Source organism: Callorhinchus milii, unplaced genomic scaffold, assembly GCF_018977255.1.
Source record: "Callorhinchus milii isolate IMCB2004 unplaced genomic scaffold, IMCB_Cmil_1.0 Scaffold2, whole genome shotgun sequence".
Lineage (NCBI taxonomy): Eukaryota > Metazoa > Chordata > Chondrichthyes > Chimaeriformes > Callorhinchidae > Callorhinchus > Callorhinchus milii.
The window spans coordinates 62,555,276-62,576,911 of record NW_024704743.1 but is presented as its reverse complement, the minus strand read 5'-3'; the positions used below and the strand labels follow the sequence as shown (position 1 = coordinate 62,576,911).

Sequence of the window (21,636 nt, the reverse complement as noted above, 5' to 3'; positions counted from 1 at the left end):
GCTCGACAGGTTCGCGAGGACGAGCCACTCCGTTCGATGTAATGCTGCCGAAGCTTTGTGATCTGCCGATGTCAGTGTTTTGCGGGAGGGGGAGAGGGGGAAGGAAAAAAAAATTCCTAACGAGCGCCAAGTTGAAGGAACGAAACTCGCCGCTGTCACCTTCCCGGGGGGGGGGGGGTGCGAGCGCGCATGCGTGTCAGCGCTCGCTCCGCGCGCCGCGGCTCGACCACGTGATAACCGCCGCCGCCGCGTCAGAGAGACGCAATAAAGGAAGCTCGCGGGCGCCGTCGACGCCGAAGGAAAAACGGTTTTGTTCGCGAGCGGTTGGGGCTCGAGCTCCGTCGTCGTCATCATCATCATCATCATCATCATCACCGCCGCCGCCGCCGCCTCTAACGCTCTCCGAGAAACAAACCAAACACAACCCGCTTCTCCCTTCGCTTATTTTAAGTACGTTTCTGTTGTCCGCGGGAGTGTGTGTGAAGGGCGTGAACCTATTGATGTAAAGGGAAATCGAGGAGACCCCGCACCGGGGAGGGGAGGAGGGGGAGGAGGCCGAACGCAGCGCGAAGCTTGAACCCCGTTAAAAGAAGATGTGCTGCTTTGCTGCCCGCCCCGCCCTGCACTGCCCGCCCTGCACTGCCCCGCACTGCCTGCCCTGCACTGCCCCGCACTGCCTGCCCCGCCCTGCCCGGCCCGCCCTGCCCTGGCTGCCCTGCCGGGTGTGGGCGGAGTGTGTGACAGGCCCTGCTCATTTGCTGCTCATTTGCTGCTGGGTTTTGTTTTTCAGCGCGTCAGGACGATGAGTGAGGCCGATAAGAAGCAGCACAAAAAGCAAGCGGTCCACCAGAGCAAAACCGCGGGGACGGCCAACGTGTTTACCTGTAAGGTGAGTGAGTGAGTGAGTGAGTGCTGATGAAGGGGACCTTTTGTGGCGCAGCTCTCTCTCTCCCTCTCGTCGACTCGCTGACTCGGTTCAGTGCAGGTTGTCCACAGGCCGGACCCAAGCCGCCATTTTGAATGGGTACAGACAGCGACATGGGTGTTGGTGACAATAATAATAAGATGACAATAAGATGGCAATGGCTGAATTGGCTGTTGTGTTGTAACTTGTGTGTGTCAGGCTGGCTCAGTTGGAATCACTGCCACTTCTGAGTCAGAAGGTTGTGGGTTCACAACCCCACTTTGGGACTTGGGACGTACCGTCTATGCTGACATGTCAACACGGTATTGAGGGAGTGCTGCGTTGTTGGAGGTGATGTCCTTTGGATGAGCCATTAAATTGAGGTCCTGTCTGCCTCTCCCAAGTCGTCCTTTAAAGATCCTATGGCACGATTCAAAAAGAGAAGGAAGTTTCTCCTGGTGTCCTGATCAACAATCTCCAAAATAAAGTTGGCCATTCACTTCATGGCTGTTTGTGGGGAAATTGCTGTGTGCAATTTGGTTGCAGCATTCATCTAAATGTGCAGTCACGACAGTTTGCAGTATATTCTGTGAAGTGCTTTAAGCGAACCCCCTGATTAGATGGGTAGAAAGAAAAATATATGGATTACATTTTAATTTGTTCTTTTGGATGAGATTTTAACCCAAGATCCCATCTATCTGTTTGGATAAACAAACTCTGTGACATTAATGCCACACCCATTTTTGTTTAAAATTTATGGGTAGCAACAACTTGTACCTGCAGGTCAGTGTCTCAGAACGCTTGACAGTGTCAAGTACGATGCCAAGCCAGGAGGTGGGGGGTGACCATAAGCAAGGTCGAAGGACTTCAAGCATAACCTGAAGATAGGAAAGGAGGAGGCAAGACAGAAGGATTGAAGGAGAATGTTCCAGAGTTTTGGGTCATAGTGGCTGAAACCATGGTGCCGATCGTGGAACAGAGGGCACAAGGGACAAGCAGGAGGCCAGAGCCAGTCGAGGTATGCAACAGATAGTGTATTGCGGAAAAAGCAGATGCCAGGGCATGAAGGGATTTGAAGATCTTGAAATCAATCCTAGGGATAGGGAGTCTGCAAGAACTGGTGTGATGGGGGTATGGAGTTTAGTGTGGGTGATTATGCAGATGGCAGATTTCTGGATTTTGTAGACAGTGGAGCGGAGGAGAACATCGGTGTATTTGAGGCGATAGGTGACAACTGCATGGACAAGTGTCTCGGCTACGTTTGGAATAAGGTACGGTCAGAGGCAGGCGCACAATGTGATTTCTGATTGGAAAGATGATGGCAGTAGTCAACTACGGCTGTCGGTAACAAATTGCAAGCTTTCAAATTACCAATTCAAGCTTAAAACTTAGAATTGGAGACTGAATGAACAAAGATAAGTTCAAAATCACAAGAATATATATTTTTAAAAATGAAAAGGTTCTGAAAATAATCGCTTAATCTTGAACAACCAATGTATTTGGAAGGGATTGTGGGTATATAGCTTGTAGGTAGATAAAATAACTGATGTCCATGATAACAAATGAATGAAAAGGATCTTTGCCGCAGTTTATTCAGTATCTTTCGCCCACAAAAATGTACAGTCAATTCACTTTACAGTATATTCTATGAAGCGCTTTGAGTCGTCGAGAAGACGTGGAAAGCGCTATATCAAGTGCAAGGATTATTATTATTTTATCAAATGCAAGGATTATTATATTAGTTTATCTTTTAAACCATTTAATACTTTGAAGTTGCAACCAAAGAAAAGCATTAGCAAAACATTCAAGAATAGAGGGGTTTATGGGTAGTGCTTCTTTTGTGAGTGTTTTCCCCCACCCTGCAGGATGGGCTAAAAAGGGGTGAACTGCTTTAATTTTGGGATTTCCATTTTGACTGTAATTTGGACAGTTACTGGTTGACTGTAATTTGGACTATCCTGGAGTGATAGTTTACTTAAGTCAGACCCTTCAGATTGTCACAGCAGTAGCTTCTTGTGCTTTGAAAAACTGTTTAAAATGCAGTGTGAATTTTTTTTAAAAATGTGCTTACAAGTCAGATGTGCTTTTAAGCTTTCTACTAAATTTGACCAAATTAATCATGCTTATAACAATTAATTTACTTCAGTTGTCAAACTAAATAAGCTGTATATTGTATGTCAATAGTTAAGAGATTTTGAGAATATAGTAGTTCTGACCATTCTATATAATGGTAATCATTGCATCATGATCAAACCCCTGAGACCACTTTGACCATGCCTATTGTCACCTTCTCCCTCCTCTCCCTTGCTCGTTGGCCAACTCTGTCTTGTGCAGTGCTCAGATATACTTTCCTGCATGCAGAGTGCTACATAATGTAAGTTATTGTTAAAGAATGGTATTGTAGCATTTTGCTCTTGAGTTGGAAAATCCTCCATTTTCTTTTGATTCTAGGTATGTAATGTCCATTGTACTTCTGAGATGAATCTTAAGATGCATTTGATTGGGATGAAACATAAGAAGGTAAGAGCAGCCATTGCTACTTACATTCATGAACTAATCTTTCAACAAATATAAAATCCTGATGATTCATTACTGTATTGAAAAAAATTAGATATTAATAAACTGATCCTGCAAATTTTGATCGAAGAAATAGGCCTACTGAATCCACTAAGGTTACTAAGTAAGAGTCCTGATATTTGTTTATCCCAGTTGGTTGAAATATATTCAGACCTGTTGACGGGTCTTCTGTGTTTCAATGCTTCCTGTCAGAGTAAGCTTTGACAATTGAAAGAGCACTACGTTCAAATAAAGTACCTTTTTGGTTCAGTACAACAGTAATTTTGCATAAAGAGCACTGATGTAGCTGAACTAATTTGTAGTATGACTTTATTAAACTGAAATAAATTTGAAAAATCTTGATTTGTAATATGTTGGTAATATAGAATTGGGAACAAGTTATTGATGAGATATTTGCAATATAGTCTCTGAAAACATTGATCAAACTGCTTATGGTAATGTACTCTAATATTTTATTACGGCATAGATCAATAGGATTTGAATTAGGAAGTTGCTTCAGGCTTCGGCTCTGAGCGTGAGCCCAAGAATGATGATATCACAATCAGTATCATCACTGAAAGCTGTTCCAAAATATGGCAACACCTGTATCTGTTTTTACTTGCACTTGTTTCTTCTCTAACCAAATGAGTTGCCCAATGACAGTGTGTCTAAAAAATGCCATTACCCTGTACTGCTGAACGCACTGCTCAGCAGTTTGTCTTGATCCACTCCTGGAGGCTGAACAAAATGACATTTGAGACTGTTAAATGCTGAATGTCAATTCTTGGCAGACAGATTGCTTTTCCTATAAAACAAATTCCACTGGGGCTTCCAAGCTAATGAACATTTTTGATCTTTTTAAAATCTTGCCTTGGTAATCTTGCTGTATTTTTGAAAATTGTTTAAGTGCAATGATGTTGCAGTGGAACTTTGCTGCTTTTTCCTGAGAGTTGGGTCCTTTATTTATTTATCTATCTATCAGGTAAATTGCCTGATGTCAATAAAATATGTAGTCATACTCAACTTTATGACCATATCTTGAGAACAGAAGATGGAACTTGCCAAAATTTGCTTTGCATTCTGTAGTTTGTCAGCAAATGTTTAGGTACTCAAGTTGGTACGAGTGGACGCCCATAAAACTGGCTACTCAAGTAAAGGATTGTAGAAGACTGGAAAAACTTGCAACCTCACCTGGTGGAGGGTAAAGAGCCAAGTAACTGATCAGGTGGAGTTCTTCTTATTGCACCTCAAGATGAGGCTTCACGTTTGAATCGCTTGTTTCCTTTGTCATAAATTCAGCTCGAATACATTTCATGAAACTGTAATGGTCAAATGAAAGTTGTATTTCGCTGTTAATTTTGAAAGGACAAAACTCTTATTCAGAGAACTTAACAATGCTGTTTCAAAGCAACCCAGTGCTACTTCTAGATGTAGTGTGCTTTCCTTCATCCTACTGTTGAAGACAACCCAATTCACTATGGGTATTAGAAATGCTGTATGAGTTTCATCCAGTGGTAGAAAGAAAACTCATCTCTTGCACTAAATACTGCATAATGGGATTTGAAATGAAAAGAGCTAATGCTTTCTGTTTCAGAAATAGCTCTTATAATCTTTTTCATCTACCTTGGACTAATTTGAATTGCTTGAATGCCTTGAAGTACTCAAAACCGTGGAATATGTATATACTTCCTAGTAAAGTCTCTGCCTACAATTATTGACAGACAGATTCTGTGACAGAGATTTAGGTCAACCATTTTTAATTCTGTTGTACAAATACAGAAATGAAATTTTAAAAAAAGAAAAACTGATTCTAGTTGATCTGCTTACTGAAAGAACAAACCTCTTTCCATTCATGATCAAAGTAATGCAGATGAAATCTGTTTTTTAAAAACACTTAGTTTGTCAATGATCTACTTGCATTGGTGATGTTCTCCCAACATATGATTTGCCTGCTTCAAGAGAAGCGTACGTTTTGTGACATCGTAATAACACTGTGTACTTGTTCAGAAAGGAACACTTCGGAACTTCCTGTAAACTTGACCATCAGTGAGCAATGAGATTCTTAATCTCAATTGCTTTGATCTTGGGAGATTAAACAGATACGTGGTCTGATTGATGTTATCCCAAGACAAAAGTATTGATTGCAGATATTTTTGTTGTAATTCCACTAAACGCTATAACTAAATGTTAGCTGGTGGTGTTCTGGTTTTGTTTGAAGATTCTGTTTCTTGCAGTAGACATGATATGTTGACACTTCTTGTGTTAACATGTAATGATTTACAAATTTGGTCATTGTCTGAAAAAATCTGTTTAACATTTATCCAAATTGATTGATCTTCCAACTATGATTGTCAACGGAACTCGCTGTGGACATGACGAGAGCTCTCTTGGAGTCGATCTTTTCACATTGCTATGTGGCAATTCTTCAAATGCTTTACCAGATCAGGCCAAGCTGAGTGAGCAACATCTTCATTTACCATGCAACTTTCTAAATACAGTACAGACTTGAATGTCTGTTCTTAACCATTAAACTGCCACATCTAATGTTCTCACCAAACTTGACGGAATTGCTTTATAAAATTGGAATGACAGCAAGCTTAAGGCATAGTCCTGCAGTCCTGGTAAAGTTATTTTAAGTGGCCAGTGGTCCTGGAAACATCAAGGCTTGTATAGATTTAAAATATCTGTGGAAGAGGATATCTTTATTACTAAGAACTTCTTGACTTAAACTCTCAGGAATCCCTCAAAGCACTTATCAAAAATTCAGTAAACATTGTAGTACCCACACTGTTGTTAAATAGTGTGTGTGTATTTTTTTTAAAAAGAAGAAAATGTGTACTTGTACATGAAAGGACTCTTGGAGGTTTTTTTCTTTAAACCAAAGAGTCCTAGAACTCAGATGTGGATACACTAATTGAATGGAAGTTGCAAGGAAGACTTCAAAGCGGTGGATGTACAGTTTCTGGTTCTTAGTACAAGACTGCTTTAAGCCCCAGTGATGTAAGAAAGTCTTACAGGATTCTAACATTCAGCAATGTGTGATTAACAGATCTCAACTCTGCAATTGTATAACATTTTTGAACAGTAAAATTACTTTTTACAGTAATTTTACTTGAGGCGATTTTCTGAAATACCAAAGTATTTCTTAGACCCCTTTTGAAATGGTCATCTAAAACTTTTCTGAATTATCAGAAAAGTATGAAAAAGAGCTCTCTTGAATTTTTGCAGAATATCCAGCAGAGTTACCTTTTCTTTACAGTAAATGAAAAGGTGTCCTTTTGGAGCTGAAAAATCTGCAAAGGTTCATTGTTAATGAAATCTTTCAGTTTTATGTCCCAACAGAAGCCAGTCTTGCTAACTTTTTTTTCCCCCCCACCTTCATTTTCGTGGATGATTCTCTCCAAACTTCATATGACAGACTAAGGAAGCCTTGAATGATGGTAAGCATTGCAGGATTCCTAATGGATCTTGGTACCACAATTGCAGATGTTATAGATGACCTGACACTTCTAAGTCTCATGTACACTGACTTAAAACCAGAAACATTCAATTGTAACTTGGGGAATTTACTTTGTACAATTGAGTGGCCATATGTTTTGTGCCTAAGCCACTTTTTATCCATCTTGTGTGTCTAGTGTCAGCCTGGCTCAGCTGGTAGCACACTCACCTCTTGAGTCATAAGATTTTGGGTTCAATTCCATGTCAGGGTTCTGAGTTCACTCTCAAATGGTAGTCCAATAAAATGCTCGGAGTGCTGCATTGTTGGAGTTGCCTTCCTTTGGATGAGAGGTTATGTCAAGGTTATTCTATGTGAAGTGCACTGTGTAAATGTAAGTTCAAGGACAGCAAGGTCCCAATGCAAGTCAAGCTTGTGGCAAACAAGACCTGTTTGCAAACAGCTCTCCTTTATGGATCCGAGCTCCTGGGGATGCAGCTGAAAGGCTTTGTTTGACACGTTTGCAAAATCCAGGATCGAGCAGTGATGTGAAATTTGTGGCAAACACGGGAAGCGTCTGCAGGGAGAGCTGTGACCTACACTGTGGCTATTCCTTTGAAAATTTGAAGGTTGTTCTTAATCATTTAACAGTATAAGAACTGTCTATGGAAACTCATCAGAGTGGCTCCATATGTGCTCTGCAATAGGTATGGCATATTTAGGGAGGAACTTTTGTTACTCTGTATCCATGAAAGGATCAATCTCTTCTGTAAAAATATCAGTTATTATGTACAGTCCTAGAAGCAGGCCTGGTCTTGGGGTTGGGGAGTGGTAAAGGAGAAGAGGAATTGCAAGTAGATCCTGGATAACAATCCCCACTTTGGTAGATTGCGCCAGGCACAAAGCCGAAAGACATTTATTTTAAATCTACAGGACTGGGCACCTCTAGATGCCCCACTCTCTAGTCCGGGTAGCCGGTGTTTAAGTGTATTATTTAATCTATGGCATTGAAATTAGCTACCTCTTGCTATAACATAACAGATGGGTTCTTGTTTTTTTTTTCTCTTTGGGTTTACCCGTTTCTGGAGGATATGTGCCAGAAATGGGTATGTTGGCTGTGGCATTTTGGTTGAAGTGATAGCTTCAAAATTGCTTGTAGTTTTTGATCACTGAAATGATTTTGGAAACTGACCTTCATTCAAGTTTTAAAGAATGAGGACTCTCTGATTGCTCTAAAGGATGCTCTTCTTAAAATGTGAAATTTGGTAGAAGCTGGAAAATTGCCGCCATCGAGTTTTGATCAGGGTATGAGTTAAGTTTTTTGTCCCACACCCAACATGAGTCATTATAGTTTTAGCCTAAATCGATCTAAATAAGTCTTGTGTCATATAAAGTAGTATACAGAAATGTTTATGTATATGTAAAATATCATTAAAAAAATTCTGGAGGATTACACTGAGGTTTCTGCTCTTTCTTCCCTTTCTGTTCTCTCCCTTTCCCCTCTCTCCTCCCAAAAATAGATTGTCCCAACTCAGAAATTCTAAATTTACCACTATATGATGCCATGGTTGATAACAATTTTGAATAAATGGTAGTTCAGATTATTAACATTTTCCCCACCCTTTTTTAGCACCATAGTTTGGTGTTCCGGCATGAGAGATACTCTCCCTTCCAATGACCTTGTGAGCCAACATGGTTTGCTTTGCAGCTGAGGGATTTTTGAAACTTTTTTTTTAAAAAGTGAGTAATCTTTAAGGAGCAATGTTGATTATCTCAGTTGATGTAAAATGGTGCAGTTTGGTGCCTTGTCAACAATTTGAGCTACACTTTATGAAAAAGGACTTGACATTACATCTAAAACAGAAGCTACAGGCAGTTGTTCAGAAATCAGTTTTACTTTTGGAAACGTTTTAACATTTGAGAAATGTTTAGACCAGTGGTGGCCAACCTTTATGGTCAGCCAACAAACTAAATGTTCTTGATCATATATTTCTTGATTTATGGCATAAATCGAGAAATATTCAATGAAGAAAAAACTGAAAACACACTAAAGATCGAACACAGACTTAACTACACTCGTGCAAAAGTTGATGTTTTGGTGGGGGGAGGGGAGCTTCTTGACGGCCCCGCGTGGACACATGTTGGCCGCCACTGGTTTAGACTAAGGCCTAAATGTGTTTCTTTGTCATGTCTGTGACATTTTCCTCGTGTGATACAGAACAACATGAAGTATATGGGGAAGCCTCATTGACCTTGATAGCATAACATTCAAAATGCTATATTTAAATTTTCATGAAAGGTAAAGTAGGACGATCAAAAACATGTACTATTCCTGTTTATGTCCATCTTTTATATTCCAAGCTTAATTTTCAAGGACTGTTGTGACTACAGTACAATATTGTGTTCCTTGACTGTATTGCTCTTAATTTTGGAATCTTAATTGTAGTTAAACCATCTGGATCAAAAGCAGAAACTAAAAACAAGGGGGCAAAGGCCTCTTCAGTTGGTATGTATGTTTTATGATTCAAATTTTTGAGTTTTATTTTTTTGTCATAATTTTTTNGTTTGTATCCTGTATTGCCATAATTATGCTTAATATCTCTACAATTTAACATTGGCTTGTTTGTTTTAGATGCAAAATCTGCACCAACATCGTCTATAGAGTACAAATATGGGTCATCATATCTGGAAGAACGCCTAAAAGAAATGGGCTCATTGGTTCCTTTGATTGGTATGCTCCTTATTCCTCCCTTTCAGTGCGTTTAACCACTTCAAACTGCTACCCTGCATGAAGGGCGCTACATAAATTAAGATGGTTATTGTTGAGTTTAATTTTTGTGATTACTCTGCTTCTCAATATGCTTGAATATACAGAAACACTAGCCACATTGTTACAAATTGAGTGTTCTTTTCATAGTAATGTAGTGACATGTATCAACACTTCTCATAGAAGTTCCTTTGAATTTTAAAGACATTTATATTGGCAAAATGACCCTTTATTCTCTGCTAGTAATGGAATGTATGAAGAAATTGACTTTGTTTGATATCTTTGTTCCAGTAAAGGAAATCATTGTAACCACGTTTCTTTTTCTGTGCTGAAGACTAACATTTGTCTTAATCTTTTTGTGTTGGATATCAGCATGGATAGAAATTAACCGAAGTGACCTGATTGTGTTTTTGTATGCAGGACTGAACCATGTGATTGAATATCAGTCTGAGGGGGCACCAGATCCACTGTTCTTCTGCAGGCTTTGTGGCTATCGAGGAGGATTTTCCTCGTTCCTGTCACATTTATTTGGTTATAAACACCGGCTAAAGTACATAGTAAGCATTTCTTGTTTTAGATGAAATTTTCCTAAGCCTGTATGAATCTTGCTGCATTTAGTTGTATAATCAGTCTTCAGAAATCCAATAACTTTAAAAGCCGCAGTGTATTCTTGTAAGGAATTGCCTTGTATTTTAGCTAGATTATTTGGAAACTTGGGCTTCCAACAAAAAAAATTAAAATGACATTCAAATACCGGAATATACCCAGTTAGAGTATTTCCAAATGTGGGAATATTAAATGCATCCATTACCCATTGAATGTATTAGTTCATTATAAGGATTATATACGCAGGTTTATAAATTTATAAAGCAGTTTGGCTATATGTAATAATTTGATGATACGCCTCAGTGATAGTAATGTTGTGTCCAATTAGCTATAAGATCTTTGCCTGCCACGCTCTGTAAATTACTTTTTTTAATCCTTTGAGATAGTAAGGCAGTTGTTTCTTGAAATGGTTTCCTTTGAATATAGGATTTATATTGTGGAGTCCTGTAGCTCAGTGGTTAGAGCACTCGCTTTGCAAGTGAGATACCTGAGTTCAATTCCAGGCAGGGCAAAACCTTGGGCAAGTTTCCTTACTCTACACGCCTAATAATAATCCCTCCAAAAAAAACAAAGAACAAGAATAAATTGGTCACTTTCAATCTATGACTGTTTGTGGGACATTGCTGTGCGCAATTGGCTGCCGCGTTCGCCCACAAATATACAGTCAATGTGTTCTGTGAAGCGCTTGGATTATTATACATCAGAACCATTGTGGAAATGTTTCAGGAGTCAGTTATTTACACTCCAATTTTATGATCTACTTTAGAATGTTAAATTGGAGCTATTTATCTCATGGGTAACCATTTCCCTTTTGATTTTAGTCAAAAGAGTATCCAGAAGCACTACAACTTGAAGGAGCAAAACTAAAGCATTCGGAAATGAATGCCCTGGTTAAAGAAAAAGCCGCATTAATTGAAAAACTTGACGGAAGAGGGAAAGTTAAGGTAAATTTGTTGATCAAAAAAATTGTTTTGGTCAAGAACTTTAGTTGAACTTGCGATAGATAGCCTTTTCTGATCAAGGAATTTTGTGCACTGTGCTGTACATTCCATCTGCAGTGCTAAAGAGCAGTAAAACAGTTTTCATTCTACTGAGATTCTGATCTTAAGCTGTCAGCAACTGGTGGCTGTAACAGGTGTTTGTGAAGCATAATATTATATTATAATATATTAATAATATTATATGTGGAGTCCTGTAGCTCAGTGGTTAGAGCACTCGCCTCGTAAGCGAGAAACCTGGGTTCGATTCTCAGCAGGGCGAAATGGAAAGTTTCCTTACTCCACAAGCCTAATAATAATCCCTCAGAAAAAAACAATAATAAATTGGTCACTTCAATCCATGACTGTTTTTGAAGCACTACTGTGCGGAATTGGCTGTTGTATTTTGCTCACAAAGACGGTCAATTTGTTTTACAGTACGTTCTCTATCAAATACAAGGATCATTATTACAATCACTTTAACTTGAGACCAATTAGTTGATTTCACACTGATGTTTGCATTTAGCAACAAGAAAGCATCGGCTACCAAGCTTATAAAATAAGAATTCCATGAATTTGATGGAAGCCTGTTGTACAGAAATTCTATTTCATTTTCCACTATTCAACATATTTTCAACACGTTTTCCAAGAAACCTTAATGACTCTTAATTTTTTTTGTACCAATATGCTAGACAGTTCAATATCTACAATAATTGATACTCTCCAGAATTGGGTAAAGCTGGGTGCATTCTCCAGGGAGAGAGTGGGGTGCAAAACAAGGATTCTTTCCTCTCAGCTCTTGTTAACCCTGGAAGCTACAGCTCTAACAGACCTAGCCGGACAAGCAGTGGGAAGCAGTACAGCCAATGGCACACTTTGAGCTAGTTAAACTCCAGTGCACCCTAGGGTCCCCCTAGCCTTGGCTCTTGTCAACCTGTGCCTAATATTCTTTGGAATTTGGCAAGCAGCATGTGCCCCTCTATTGGTGGGGCTGAGGTGCATTTTCCATTCCGGACATTGCAATTTCAATGTGCAGATGGCATGGAACAGTTCGCTTTGGATATTCTTAAGCAGGGTGATGGGTTTGCACGTTTAAAGATTGTAGGCAATTCTCCATTCCACAAAAAGAAAAGTATTTTGAAATGTTTTTAATGGGATAGTCACATTGATTGAAAATTAGGAATGATGAAATTCTCTGAAACTATACAATGCAACAATTTCCTGGTCCACTAATGTGTTACTGTTGGACAGAATTAGTACTAGCTAACTCGTGTTCTAAATGTTTCAGATCGTCCTTGATGAGTTGAAACATGTAAGGAAGCCTCCGTTAAAAAGAAGTAAAGATGAGTGTAAGTTATCTTGCTTTGCTGACCTTCAACCAAACCTCACATCCAATGCAGCTGGAACTTTATCCAGGCTTTCGTCATTTCCCGCCTTGATTTTTCCAATGTCCTCTTTGTTGGTCTCTCCAGTATCACCACTCATAAAATCCAATTACTTCCATTGTCATATCTTTACCTGTACCAGTGCCCCATCACCCCAGTCCTTTCCAGGCTCACTGGCTCCCGATTGCAGAACAGATCAATTTCAGGTCCCTCACACTCGTGTACAAATCACTTCAGGCCCAAGAAGCTCTCTGATCTGCTTACACCCTACTCCTCTACCTGCCCCTATCAATCATCTGGCCCTGACCTTCTGCACCACCCTTGTCCACTCTCTTTTGTTATTGATGGTCATACTTGTGGCCACTAAGGCCCCAAATTCTGGAACCCTGTGCCTCAATCCCTCCACTTTACCCCCTCCTTGCCTGTCTTTAGATTGCACCTGAAGACCTTCCTCTTCAACCATGCCTCAGGCTACCTCCCCTCTCTACCCAGCTTGGCGTTGAGGCGGCGGCTTCCAGAGTGTGAAGCACTAAGTTTTATGTTCTGGATCCAGAAGGTGAAAAGCAACAGCACTGATACTTTGTGCTTTGCCTTATATGCAGCTTCTTTTACATTTAGTAATAGGATAAATTAATCTTTAAGCATTGATTGTGGAGGGGGATTCTTTCTTATTATCATTTTCATTGTGCTCCCTAATGCCTCGTGAGACTTTAATTGAGTTTTTTTATGTTTGGTCTCTGGATATTTTGTCACATGTGAGAACCCACCACTATGTTTGAGCTTCCAAGCCAAACTACAGGGCATCCTCACTGGAGTGGGGGTTTGCTTTTAATGAGGGTGCTCTATGGATATGCTTCTGACATGGACAGGCCACCTTCTGTGCTTAAAGGTTGTCTTCCAGATTGCCGCTATTACTATCCATGTAAGGACGTGTAAATAGAAAAACTGGTGAAGTTAAGAAATATGTAGAAGGCTGATTAGAGTCTAAAAGTGAAAATGGAATCTCAATTTTTTTTCATTTTAATGAAATGACTATGGTTCTCATCGGCATTATTTTTTGACTTACTATCAATGTTGGTGTTTCAGGTGGGCCATCAGACCCCTACTTTTCACAGCATAGCAACTTTGAAAATAGTTTTGATCAGCGGGGTAACGCAAGAGGTTCCAGTTCATATGAAAAGAGAATCTCATGGTCTCAAGGTAGGATAGTCGCTGAGATTCTGGCCTATAATAAGAAAGTGCAAGGAAGAACCCCATTACACACGAGTACACTTTTTGGGGTGTAGACTCGCTTACCAAAATATCTAAATGCACAAAGAAAGCCTGCCAGCTGGCTTCAAATGTGTTGCATCATTTTAAAACACCAGCCAGGTTATTACTAAAAATGCCCAATTTCTAGGTCATTGGGTCACTGCTCAGGTCCCTTCATGCACGCTGTGTGCATGCAGTGTGATTATGAAATGATGGTGGAGATAACCTAGAAGCCATGCATTTTGGATTGCCACTCACTGTCGGGCTACCTGTGCACTAATAAATGCGCAATTTGAAAGGCATTTGGTTGCTGCATATATCACCTCTTGCATATATGTACCCTGTTGTCCTTTAGCACTGAAAGGAAGCCATGATTTTGTGCACTTGTCCAGTGAATCAGGAAGTGCTGACTGGCATTAACAGGCAGGTTGGGATTATAAGGACCCCAACTGTCCTGTTATAACTGAGTTCAACTGCATGTATTTTGAATGAGGCAGAATTTGAATTGGTTGTAAATCTTTCTTCCCAAAGAGAACTTTAAAATGTAATTTTTATACAGATTTCAGGTCATTTGATGAAACTTTGCAAAATGATTGGGGGAAATCTAGCAGATCTGAAGGAAACTTTCATATGGATTGGCATTGCGATGATAAACGAGATTCCCGTGATGACTACAGGAGAGAAGAGCAAGTGAGGTAATTCCAACAATTGAATCTCAAATCAGTTGAAGATAATTTTTCAACACCAAAATCTCAGTAAATGAGAGTTTACAAAGTTAGCTTTAAAAATATATATTAGCTGATGTGGTGCTTAATCAACATTAACTTTCTGTGTAGTTGTTCCTGAGCCATGGTAATATTTGGAGTGATGTAGTAAGCCTCTGTGTTACTGGGAAGAACATAAGAAATGCTAGGTGAAAGACCAAGGTCCATCTAGTTTGCCTTCCATCTTCCTAGTGGTCGCATGCGCACATTTGTCCCAAACTACCTATGTAGTATATCTCATAATGTTATTTCCTAAAAGAAATCTAATCTGTGTTTAAAAGAATCAAGATTTCCTGCCTCTTCCACTGGTTCACTATTTACTTATTGAAATAGTGTTTGCGTAGATTTGTTTGAATTTACCCCCTTCAGTCGCAGGCCCTGTCCTCTAGTTTTACTATTCTGAACAAGTTGAAACAGCCTGTTATGATCTATATTGTCTTGCCCATTTAGAATCTTAAATACAGTAATCATGTCGCCTCTCAATCTTCTCTTTTCCAGCGTGAACATGGCCAACTCACTTAGTCGCTCCTCATAGTCCAGTCCTTCCATTCCCTCAATCATTTTGGTTCCTCTCCTCTGTATCTTCTCGATTTCTCCAATATCCTATGTATGTTCAAATCCTCCTGTAACCTATCTTGTTCAGCTTCACAATCTACCACCTTCGTTAGCTTGGTGTAATCTGCAAATTTATCTACTGTGCTTGCGACTCCTAATTCCAGATCATTTATAAAAATATTAAACAAGAGGTCCCAAAACAGACCCTTGTGGAACTCCACTGGTAACATTTTCCCAGTCTGATGACATTCCCTGTTCCACCACCCTCTGGGTTCTTCCGGTTAACCAATTGCGTACTTAGCAAGAATCAGCATTGCAGGTCCTGAGCACTGCTCTATGAAACACAGTGGGAGCCGCTTAAGCCGGACCTACCCAGGTAAATCAGGTAAAACACCCGCCCCAATTCATTTATATTCTTAGCTCTTTTAAATATGCAAGTTAATTTGGACAAAATGCTGCTCTGGTCGCCTGTCTAGAGCGGTTCGGGATGGAAATGGGAGGGGTCAAATTGATTAATAGCGGACTCCAGCCATTCACCATTCAGGCTGTCAATCACCTCGAGGGCACAGTGAATTGGTCCCCTTCCTGTCCAATGGGACCGGCAATGGGTGGGAGGAAGCGCTGCTGCTCCTCTGCTGGGCGATAGGAACTTTGGTTAACCTCAGACGCCGCTTAAGATGGACAACACGGCCAGCCTCGGTGTGTCCCATTTAAGTGGCTTCCACTGCATGTGGAATATATAATGATAATCCTTGCAGTTGATATAGCACCTTATCAAGTTTTCCAGACATCTCAAATATCTGAGCAGACAACATGAAAACTAACTTGGGTTTAGCTGATGTAACCTTCATAGTTGATGATTTCACAATAATCCTTACATCTGGTATATCATATTGGGGATCATAGAAACTTATAGCACAGAAGCAGGCCCATCGTGCTTGTGCTGCTGTTTGAAAGCTACCAACTAGTCCCACTCCCCCGCTCTTGCACCATAGTCCCGCAAAAGATAACCCAAAGTGTTTCACAAAATCTACTATTGTGAAGTGGAGCGACTGTATATTTGTCAACGAACACAATAGCTCAATTACCCACAACGGCGCCCCACAAACAGCCACAAGATGAATGATTAACTTTATTTGGGGGATTGATAGCCAGGACACCAGGAGAAACTCTGCCAACATTTTACATACAATTACATAGAATGATATGGTAATGGACTGTTTGGACCACCTATTGTACGCCAGTGTTTGTACTCCATGGAAGTCCCTTCCTTCCTATTTCCCTCTCCTAAGCAGCGCTTTCCTTTCTCCCTCACGTATGCATCAAGCTTTTTGCTTCAACTACAGCTTCTGACAGTGAATTCAAATTCCATCATCCTCTGAGTGAAGATGTTCTTGCTAAACTCCCTTTTAGATCTTCTACTACTACTACTACTTAGCGATCTTACATTTATGCCCTTTTGTTTAGGACTTACCAACAAATGGATACCGCCCATGAGTATTCACCGAATCCTTTCATAATCTTTATCACCTCGATCAGGTCCCCTCTCAATCATCTCAGCTGTAGAGAAAAGCTTCAACCCTTTCAGTCTTTCTTGATAGTTGTATCCACTCATCCTTGGTAACATTCTTGTAAATCTGTGCTGTATTTTCTCCAATGTTACAATACTGCATGTGTGGTCTAACTTCAAGAGAAAGCCAAGGACTCTATTCTCATTATTTATGGCCTTGTTCAGCTGTGCTGCTACTTTTAGAATCATGTGAATCTGAATCCCTAGATTACTGTGTTCCCACCATCCAAGACCATTATGATCTGTCATCCTCAAGCCACTGAAGATCACAAGATTAGTTCAGCCATCTAATAATAATAATAATCCTTGCATTTGTATAGCGCTTTTCATGTCTTCTAGACATCTCAAAGCGCTTCACAGAATCTGCTGTAAAGTGAATCAACTGTATATTTCTGGGTGAAACGCGGCAGCCAATTGCGCACAGCAGTGTCCCACAAACAGTCTGATCTCATCCCGCCATCATCCCATTTAAAAAAANTAAGTCCAGTATCTTGGACTCAACTACCTTTCCTGGTAACCTGTTAGTTGTTGATCACCCTCTGGATAAAGAAAAACTTCTGGGTATCTCCCCTGATATTGTCCTCTGCTACTGTAATCCCCTCGTACAACTGCATTGGTGCAATATAATTTTAAGTATTTTCTGGGTTTACCTTTTCAATCCCATGTAAAATTTTATACATTTCTATAAAGTCCTCTTTGGGACGTCTTTTCTAAAGACTGAAGAGCTTTAGCTTGTCTAATTGCTCTAGCTCGTTCCTCTGACATCCTTGTCGTCCTTCTTGCTCTCCTTTGCAACTGCCTCTAGGTCCTGGTAGGTCTCTTTTGTCACTGTGACTAGAATTGTGCACAGTATTCCAGGTGCAGATTGGCCAGAGCACTATACAGCCTGAGTATGATGTTTGGGGATCTAAGATCAACTGATTTAGCAATATAGCCCAGCATCCGGTTTGCCTTATTTATTGGTATCTCACCGTGTTTTGATGTAACCATTTTTATTTCTTGTTTAGAATATTTCAAAGTATGCTCATTTACACATGATTTTTTCTGAACAAATTTATTATTTCTCTAAACCTACTAAGTTTAGGCTTCCAACAATTTTTTGTATTATATAGGAACCGCCAGGATGCTTACAGCAAAGGTTCTGATATTGATGATCGTTGGATGCAGAATGAGGTAGGATACTATATATGTAGAATTTATATTTTATACTGTTACAAATTTATACAACAGCTACAGAGAAATGCAAATAAAAGTGGCATAACTGCGAAACATAGGAAAATTTGCCAAAAATGTTGGTTGATTGTTGTCCATTTAAATAGAAATTTGTATTGTGAAGTGCAATTTTACTTTTCTATTTTTGAAAAAATATGTGCAAACCATGATACCAAATGTGTAGTTATCACGGTCACCTTGATGTCCAAAGGTATATTTCATCTGTTTGACTCCTGAGTTAATCTTTTTTCATTCTCTTGGAAATACAGTTTGAACCCTACCAGTCAGAAAGTTCCTCCAGATCTGCCTATTTAAACCAGGAACTTTTTGAGTATTTGGTGAGTATGATAATTTTTAATGTTTGATAAAGAGCAAAACAAAAATTTGTTGAGAAGTAGGGTATGCAAAATGCTTCTTGCTAAAGTGCAATATTTTTTGACTTGGAGGAAGGAGAGCTGATTTTTATTCATTAAAATGTGATCTTTAGCTGAAGTTGTTTCAGGATTTGTTGCTTTTTATTCGGTGCTTTTGTTGAAGAATAATGCAATATAATAGTTGGTGAATTGCCATTCGTTATGTGGTCTTGCTGCTTGTCCAATTGTGTAAAAAAAATCGCTTAATATTCACGTATGAGTTCAGATGTAGGAAAATGTATATCAATGTTATAATACTTTGCTTCAGATTTTTGTGATCTAACAATGTTGCAGATTTTGTAAATTACTACTAATGGGTATGTGCAAACATGAGTTTCTGCATTACATTTTCAGCAACATTTTCAAATAATGAATGACCGTGATGCCAGCTTTGCCCTAAAGGTTACACAGAGTCTCACTGATGGACTGATGGAATATCGCCTCAAGACAATAACTGGATTAGTAAGTGTTTGCCTTAGCAAAAATAAATTCCATATAAAACTGATTTAATAGAGTTAAATACAATATTGGCTTTTCACAAAATAGTTGAAAGAAAGCCATCAATATCAGTTACAGCTTTGATCTGATTACCTCTCATAGATAGAAACCTTATCCCCTTTAATTGTGTAACCTGTTTTAAACTCATCCTTCCTTGAATAGATTGTGCCAATGTGGTTAACATTTATTTATTTCAGTGCATGTGGTGATGTGCCATGTTACCTAAATCTTTCAAAATGCAAATATGGTAGAGCTTTGGTATAAAACAGCAGTTGGGATCCATAAAATCCTAACCAGTGTTATGGCTTGGTACAATTAGTAGTCAGTTTTTCCACCCTGTGCACTGGCCATACTATGTAATGGCCAACTTCTAGGTTGCCGTGACTTCACTTCCTGAAGAAGCCAGGTCTCTTTTGGGTTGAGCTGGCTCCAAGATGACATGCTTCGCAATGGCGTGGCATGTCAGAATTTAGTCAAACTCTTTGTGGCAGTCTCAATAGTTGGGTTCTGGAGGGTGGCAGGTCAACAGTACTACAAGGCACTGCTGGTCAACCTGGATTGTCCTAAACTCTTGAAGGGGTAGTCACTGGGACACAGATTATTTCTATTGGTTTCCTGTTAACCCTGCAAGCCAGAGCTCTAACGATAGTGTTCCTAGCTGGACAAGCAGCAGGAAGCTTATCAGATGGTGCTCTCGTTGGTATTTTAGTGGTTTCAGCTGATTAAATTCCAGAAGTACTCCAATGTGCATTCTGGGTTCTTATTAATTTGGGACTGATATTTTCCGGAATTGGGTAATTCCTCTAGGAGAGAGTGTGAACTCCACTGCGAACCTGGAACTTTCCATACAAAAGGCATGAAATAAATGTAAGATTTGGAGGAGACCAATTGGTTGTATAATAATCCAAAGTTTATTAAGCAGTACAAATAGCGTATTCTTAAAACTTAGACCACAGATACAGTAAAATTGGTATCGATTCCACGGGAAGTGCGCTGACCCTCTACGAAGACTCTGACTTTTCCAGTGTTACTTTCGTTTATGTGTTTCTTAACTCCGCCTCCCTTTACATGGTCTGATTCACAAGCCTCCCTACCTTTGTGTCTCTGGTTTTTCCTCTGAGAAAATGGAGCTGCAGCCCCCTCCATCCTCAAGCTGCCAGTGACCTTGAGCAGACTATTTTTCCATGAGAAAAGAACTGATGAGACACTTTTAGGAAATTGTTTCTGCAGCCTCTGTGTTTCTCAGCCTTAAGAAAAGAGAATGTTATCAGAAACTGACCTCAACCAGGTCCAGCCAAGATATCTGTACCTCCTAAGCTAGTCATTTGAGACAACCAGCCCCCATCATGAGATTAGTTGGCCAGACCGTAAAGGATCCTAGGTATTTTACATTCGAAAGCCTTAAACATTAAGCATTGCAAATATAATCTTACATATATGACTAATTTTATCTGAGGGAGTTATCAGGATAAACTCACATTCTTTTCGAATACAGGGACCCTCTAGCTTACTGGACACTGGTTATCCAGAATTTGCATGTAGCTAAATATGAAATTCAGGTACCCAGTGGCTGGCAACCAGGGTTTACTGTATTCAAAAAGAGAAGGGAGTTTCTCCTGATGTCCTGACCAATCCCAGATAAAATTGGTCATTCACTTCATGCCTTTTTGTGGGATATTACTGTGTGCAAATTGACTGCCACGTTGCCCTAAGAACTGTGAAGTGCTTTGAGGCGTCCTCTCAACATAAAAGGTGCTATTATCAAGTGCCCTGAGACAGTACTGTGCGTGAGGGGTGCTATTATAAATGCAAGTATTATTTGTAGAATGTTGTGTGCAATGCTTTATTTTCATTCAGACCCAAGACAAGAGACCTCTGTTGGATGAGGTACCGGATAAATATGAATCTTACATGTTTGGTGAAGCTCCGCCTGGTTCTTTGTCAAAAAGTTCTCCAAGTTGCAATGTTCCTTTCTGTGGGCCGGGACCAAGACCTTCTCAAAGAGCCAATGTTCTGCTGTCTGGGCTACGACCAAGACATTCTCAAGGATCTGATGTTCGTTTGTCTGGTCCACCACCAAGAGACTTTGATAGACCAGATGTTTATTTCTCTGGTCAACCACCAAGAGGGCCTCAAGAATTACCAAGAGGATGGTAACTCCAATCACTTCAGACCTATAAAATTGGGAGAAGAAAACCTTTTTTTTCCAATGCTTCCTTTCTGCTATTTTAACAGTTTGCTGCAGGTCTGAAAAAAANTTCATGGCTCTATAGTCCAACTTTTTTTTAGTTCTGCATTGTACTAATGAAATAGCTTCTTCTAATAAATCTTCCTCTAATTTTCAAATGTTTCATACCTTTCTTCCAGCTTCCACCAGCCATTTTGGAAGCTGGGGCCAACCTTTTGAACTTCTATTTGATTGGCTGGATATTATCTATGCCATACTATATTACATACAGTGGAAGCCGCTAAGGCCGTTCTGTCCAGCTTAAGTGACGTTCGAGGTTCACCACAGTTCCCCAGCAGAACAGCAGCGACGCCTCCCTCCCATTGCAGTTCCCGTTGGACAGGGAGGGGGACAATTAGCAGCTGTTCTGAAGTAATCGACAGCTTGCAGCCACTTATGAATGTTTAGGCTCCGTTCACAAGATACTCCAGGGTTGTCAGTCAATGGGATTTGACTCTTCCCATTCCCTCACTGATTGACAGCCCAGAGCAGTTGTGAATCTGCAGTCAATTAAT

General features: G+C 39.9%; 1 protein-coding gene and 1 non-coding gene across 4 annotated transcripts; both read left to right on the top strand.

The window, feature by feature from the left end:
* Positions 1-269: 269 nt before the first annotated feature.
* Positions 270-21,240, top strand: si:ch211-197h24.6. Of its 3 annotated transcripts, XM_007905293.2 has the most exons (14): positions 270-450; positions 791-889; positions 6,879-6,900; positions 9,343-9,402; positions 9,529-9,627; positions 10,084-10,220; positions 11,091-11,213; positions 12,535-12,595; positions 13,718-13,831; positions 14,442-14,577; positions 17,884-17,944; positions 18,253-18,321; positions 18,751-18,858; positions 20,752-21,240. In XM_007905293.2, exons 2-14 carry the CDS (start codon positions 803-805, stop codon positions 21,049-21,051), a joined length of 1,377 nt encoding a protein of 458 aa, XP_007903484.1. In that variant the 5' UTR covers positions 270-450; positions 791-802; the 3' UTR covers positions 21,052-21,240. The 3 variants fall into 3 exon arrangements, with proteins under 3 accessions (XP_007903484.1, XP_042188080.1, XP_042188079.1); XM_042332146.1 differs by lacking the exon at positions 13,718-13,831; XM_042332145.1 differs by lacking the exon at positions 270-450 and having other exon boundaries at positions 724-889.
* Positions 11,458-11,529, top strand: trnat-cgu. Its single transcript has one exon. It is a non-coding gene; the product is annotated as a tRNA-Thr (tRNA).
* Positions 21,241-21,636: the final 396 nt, after the last annotated feature.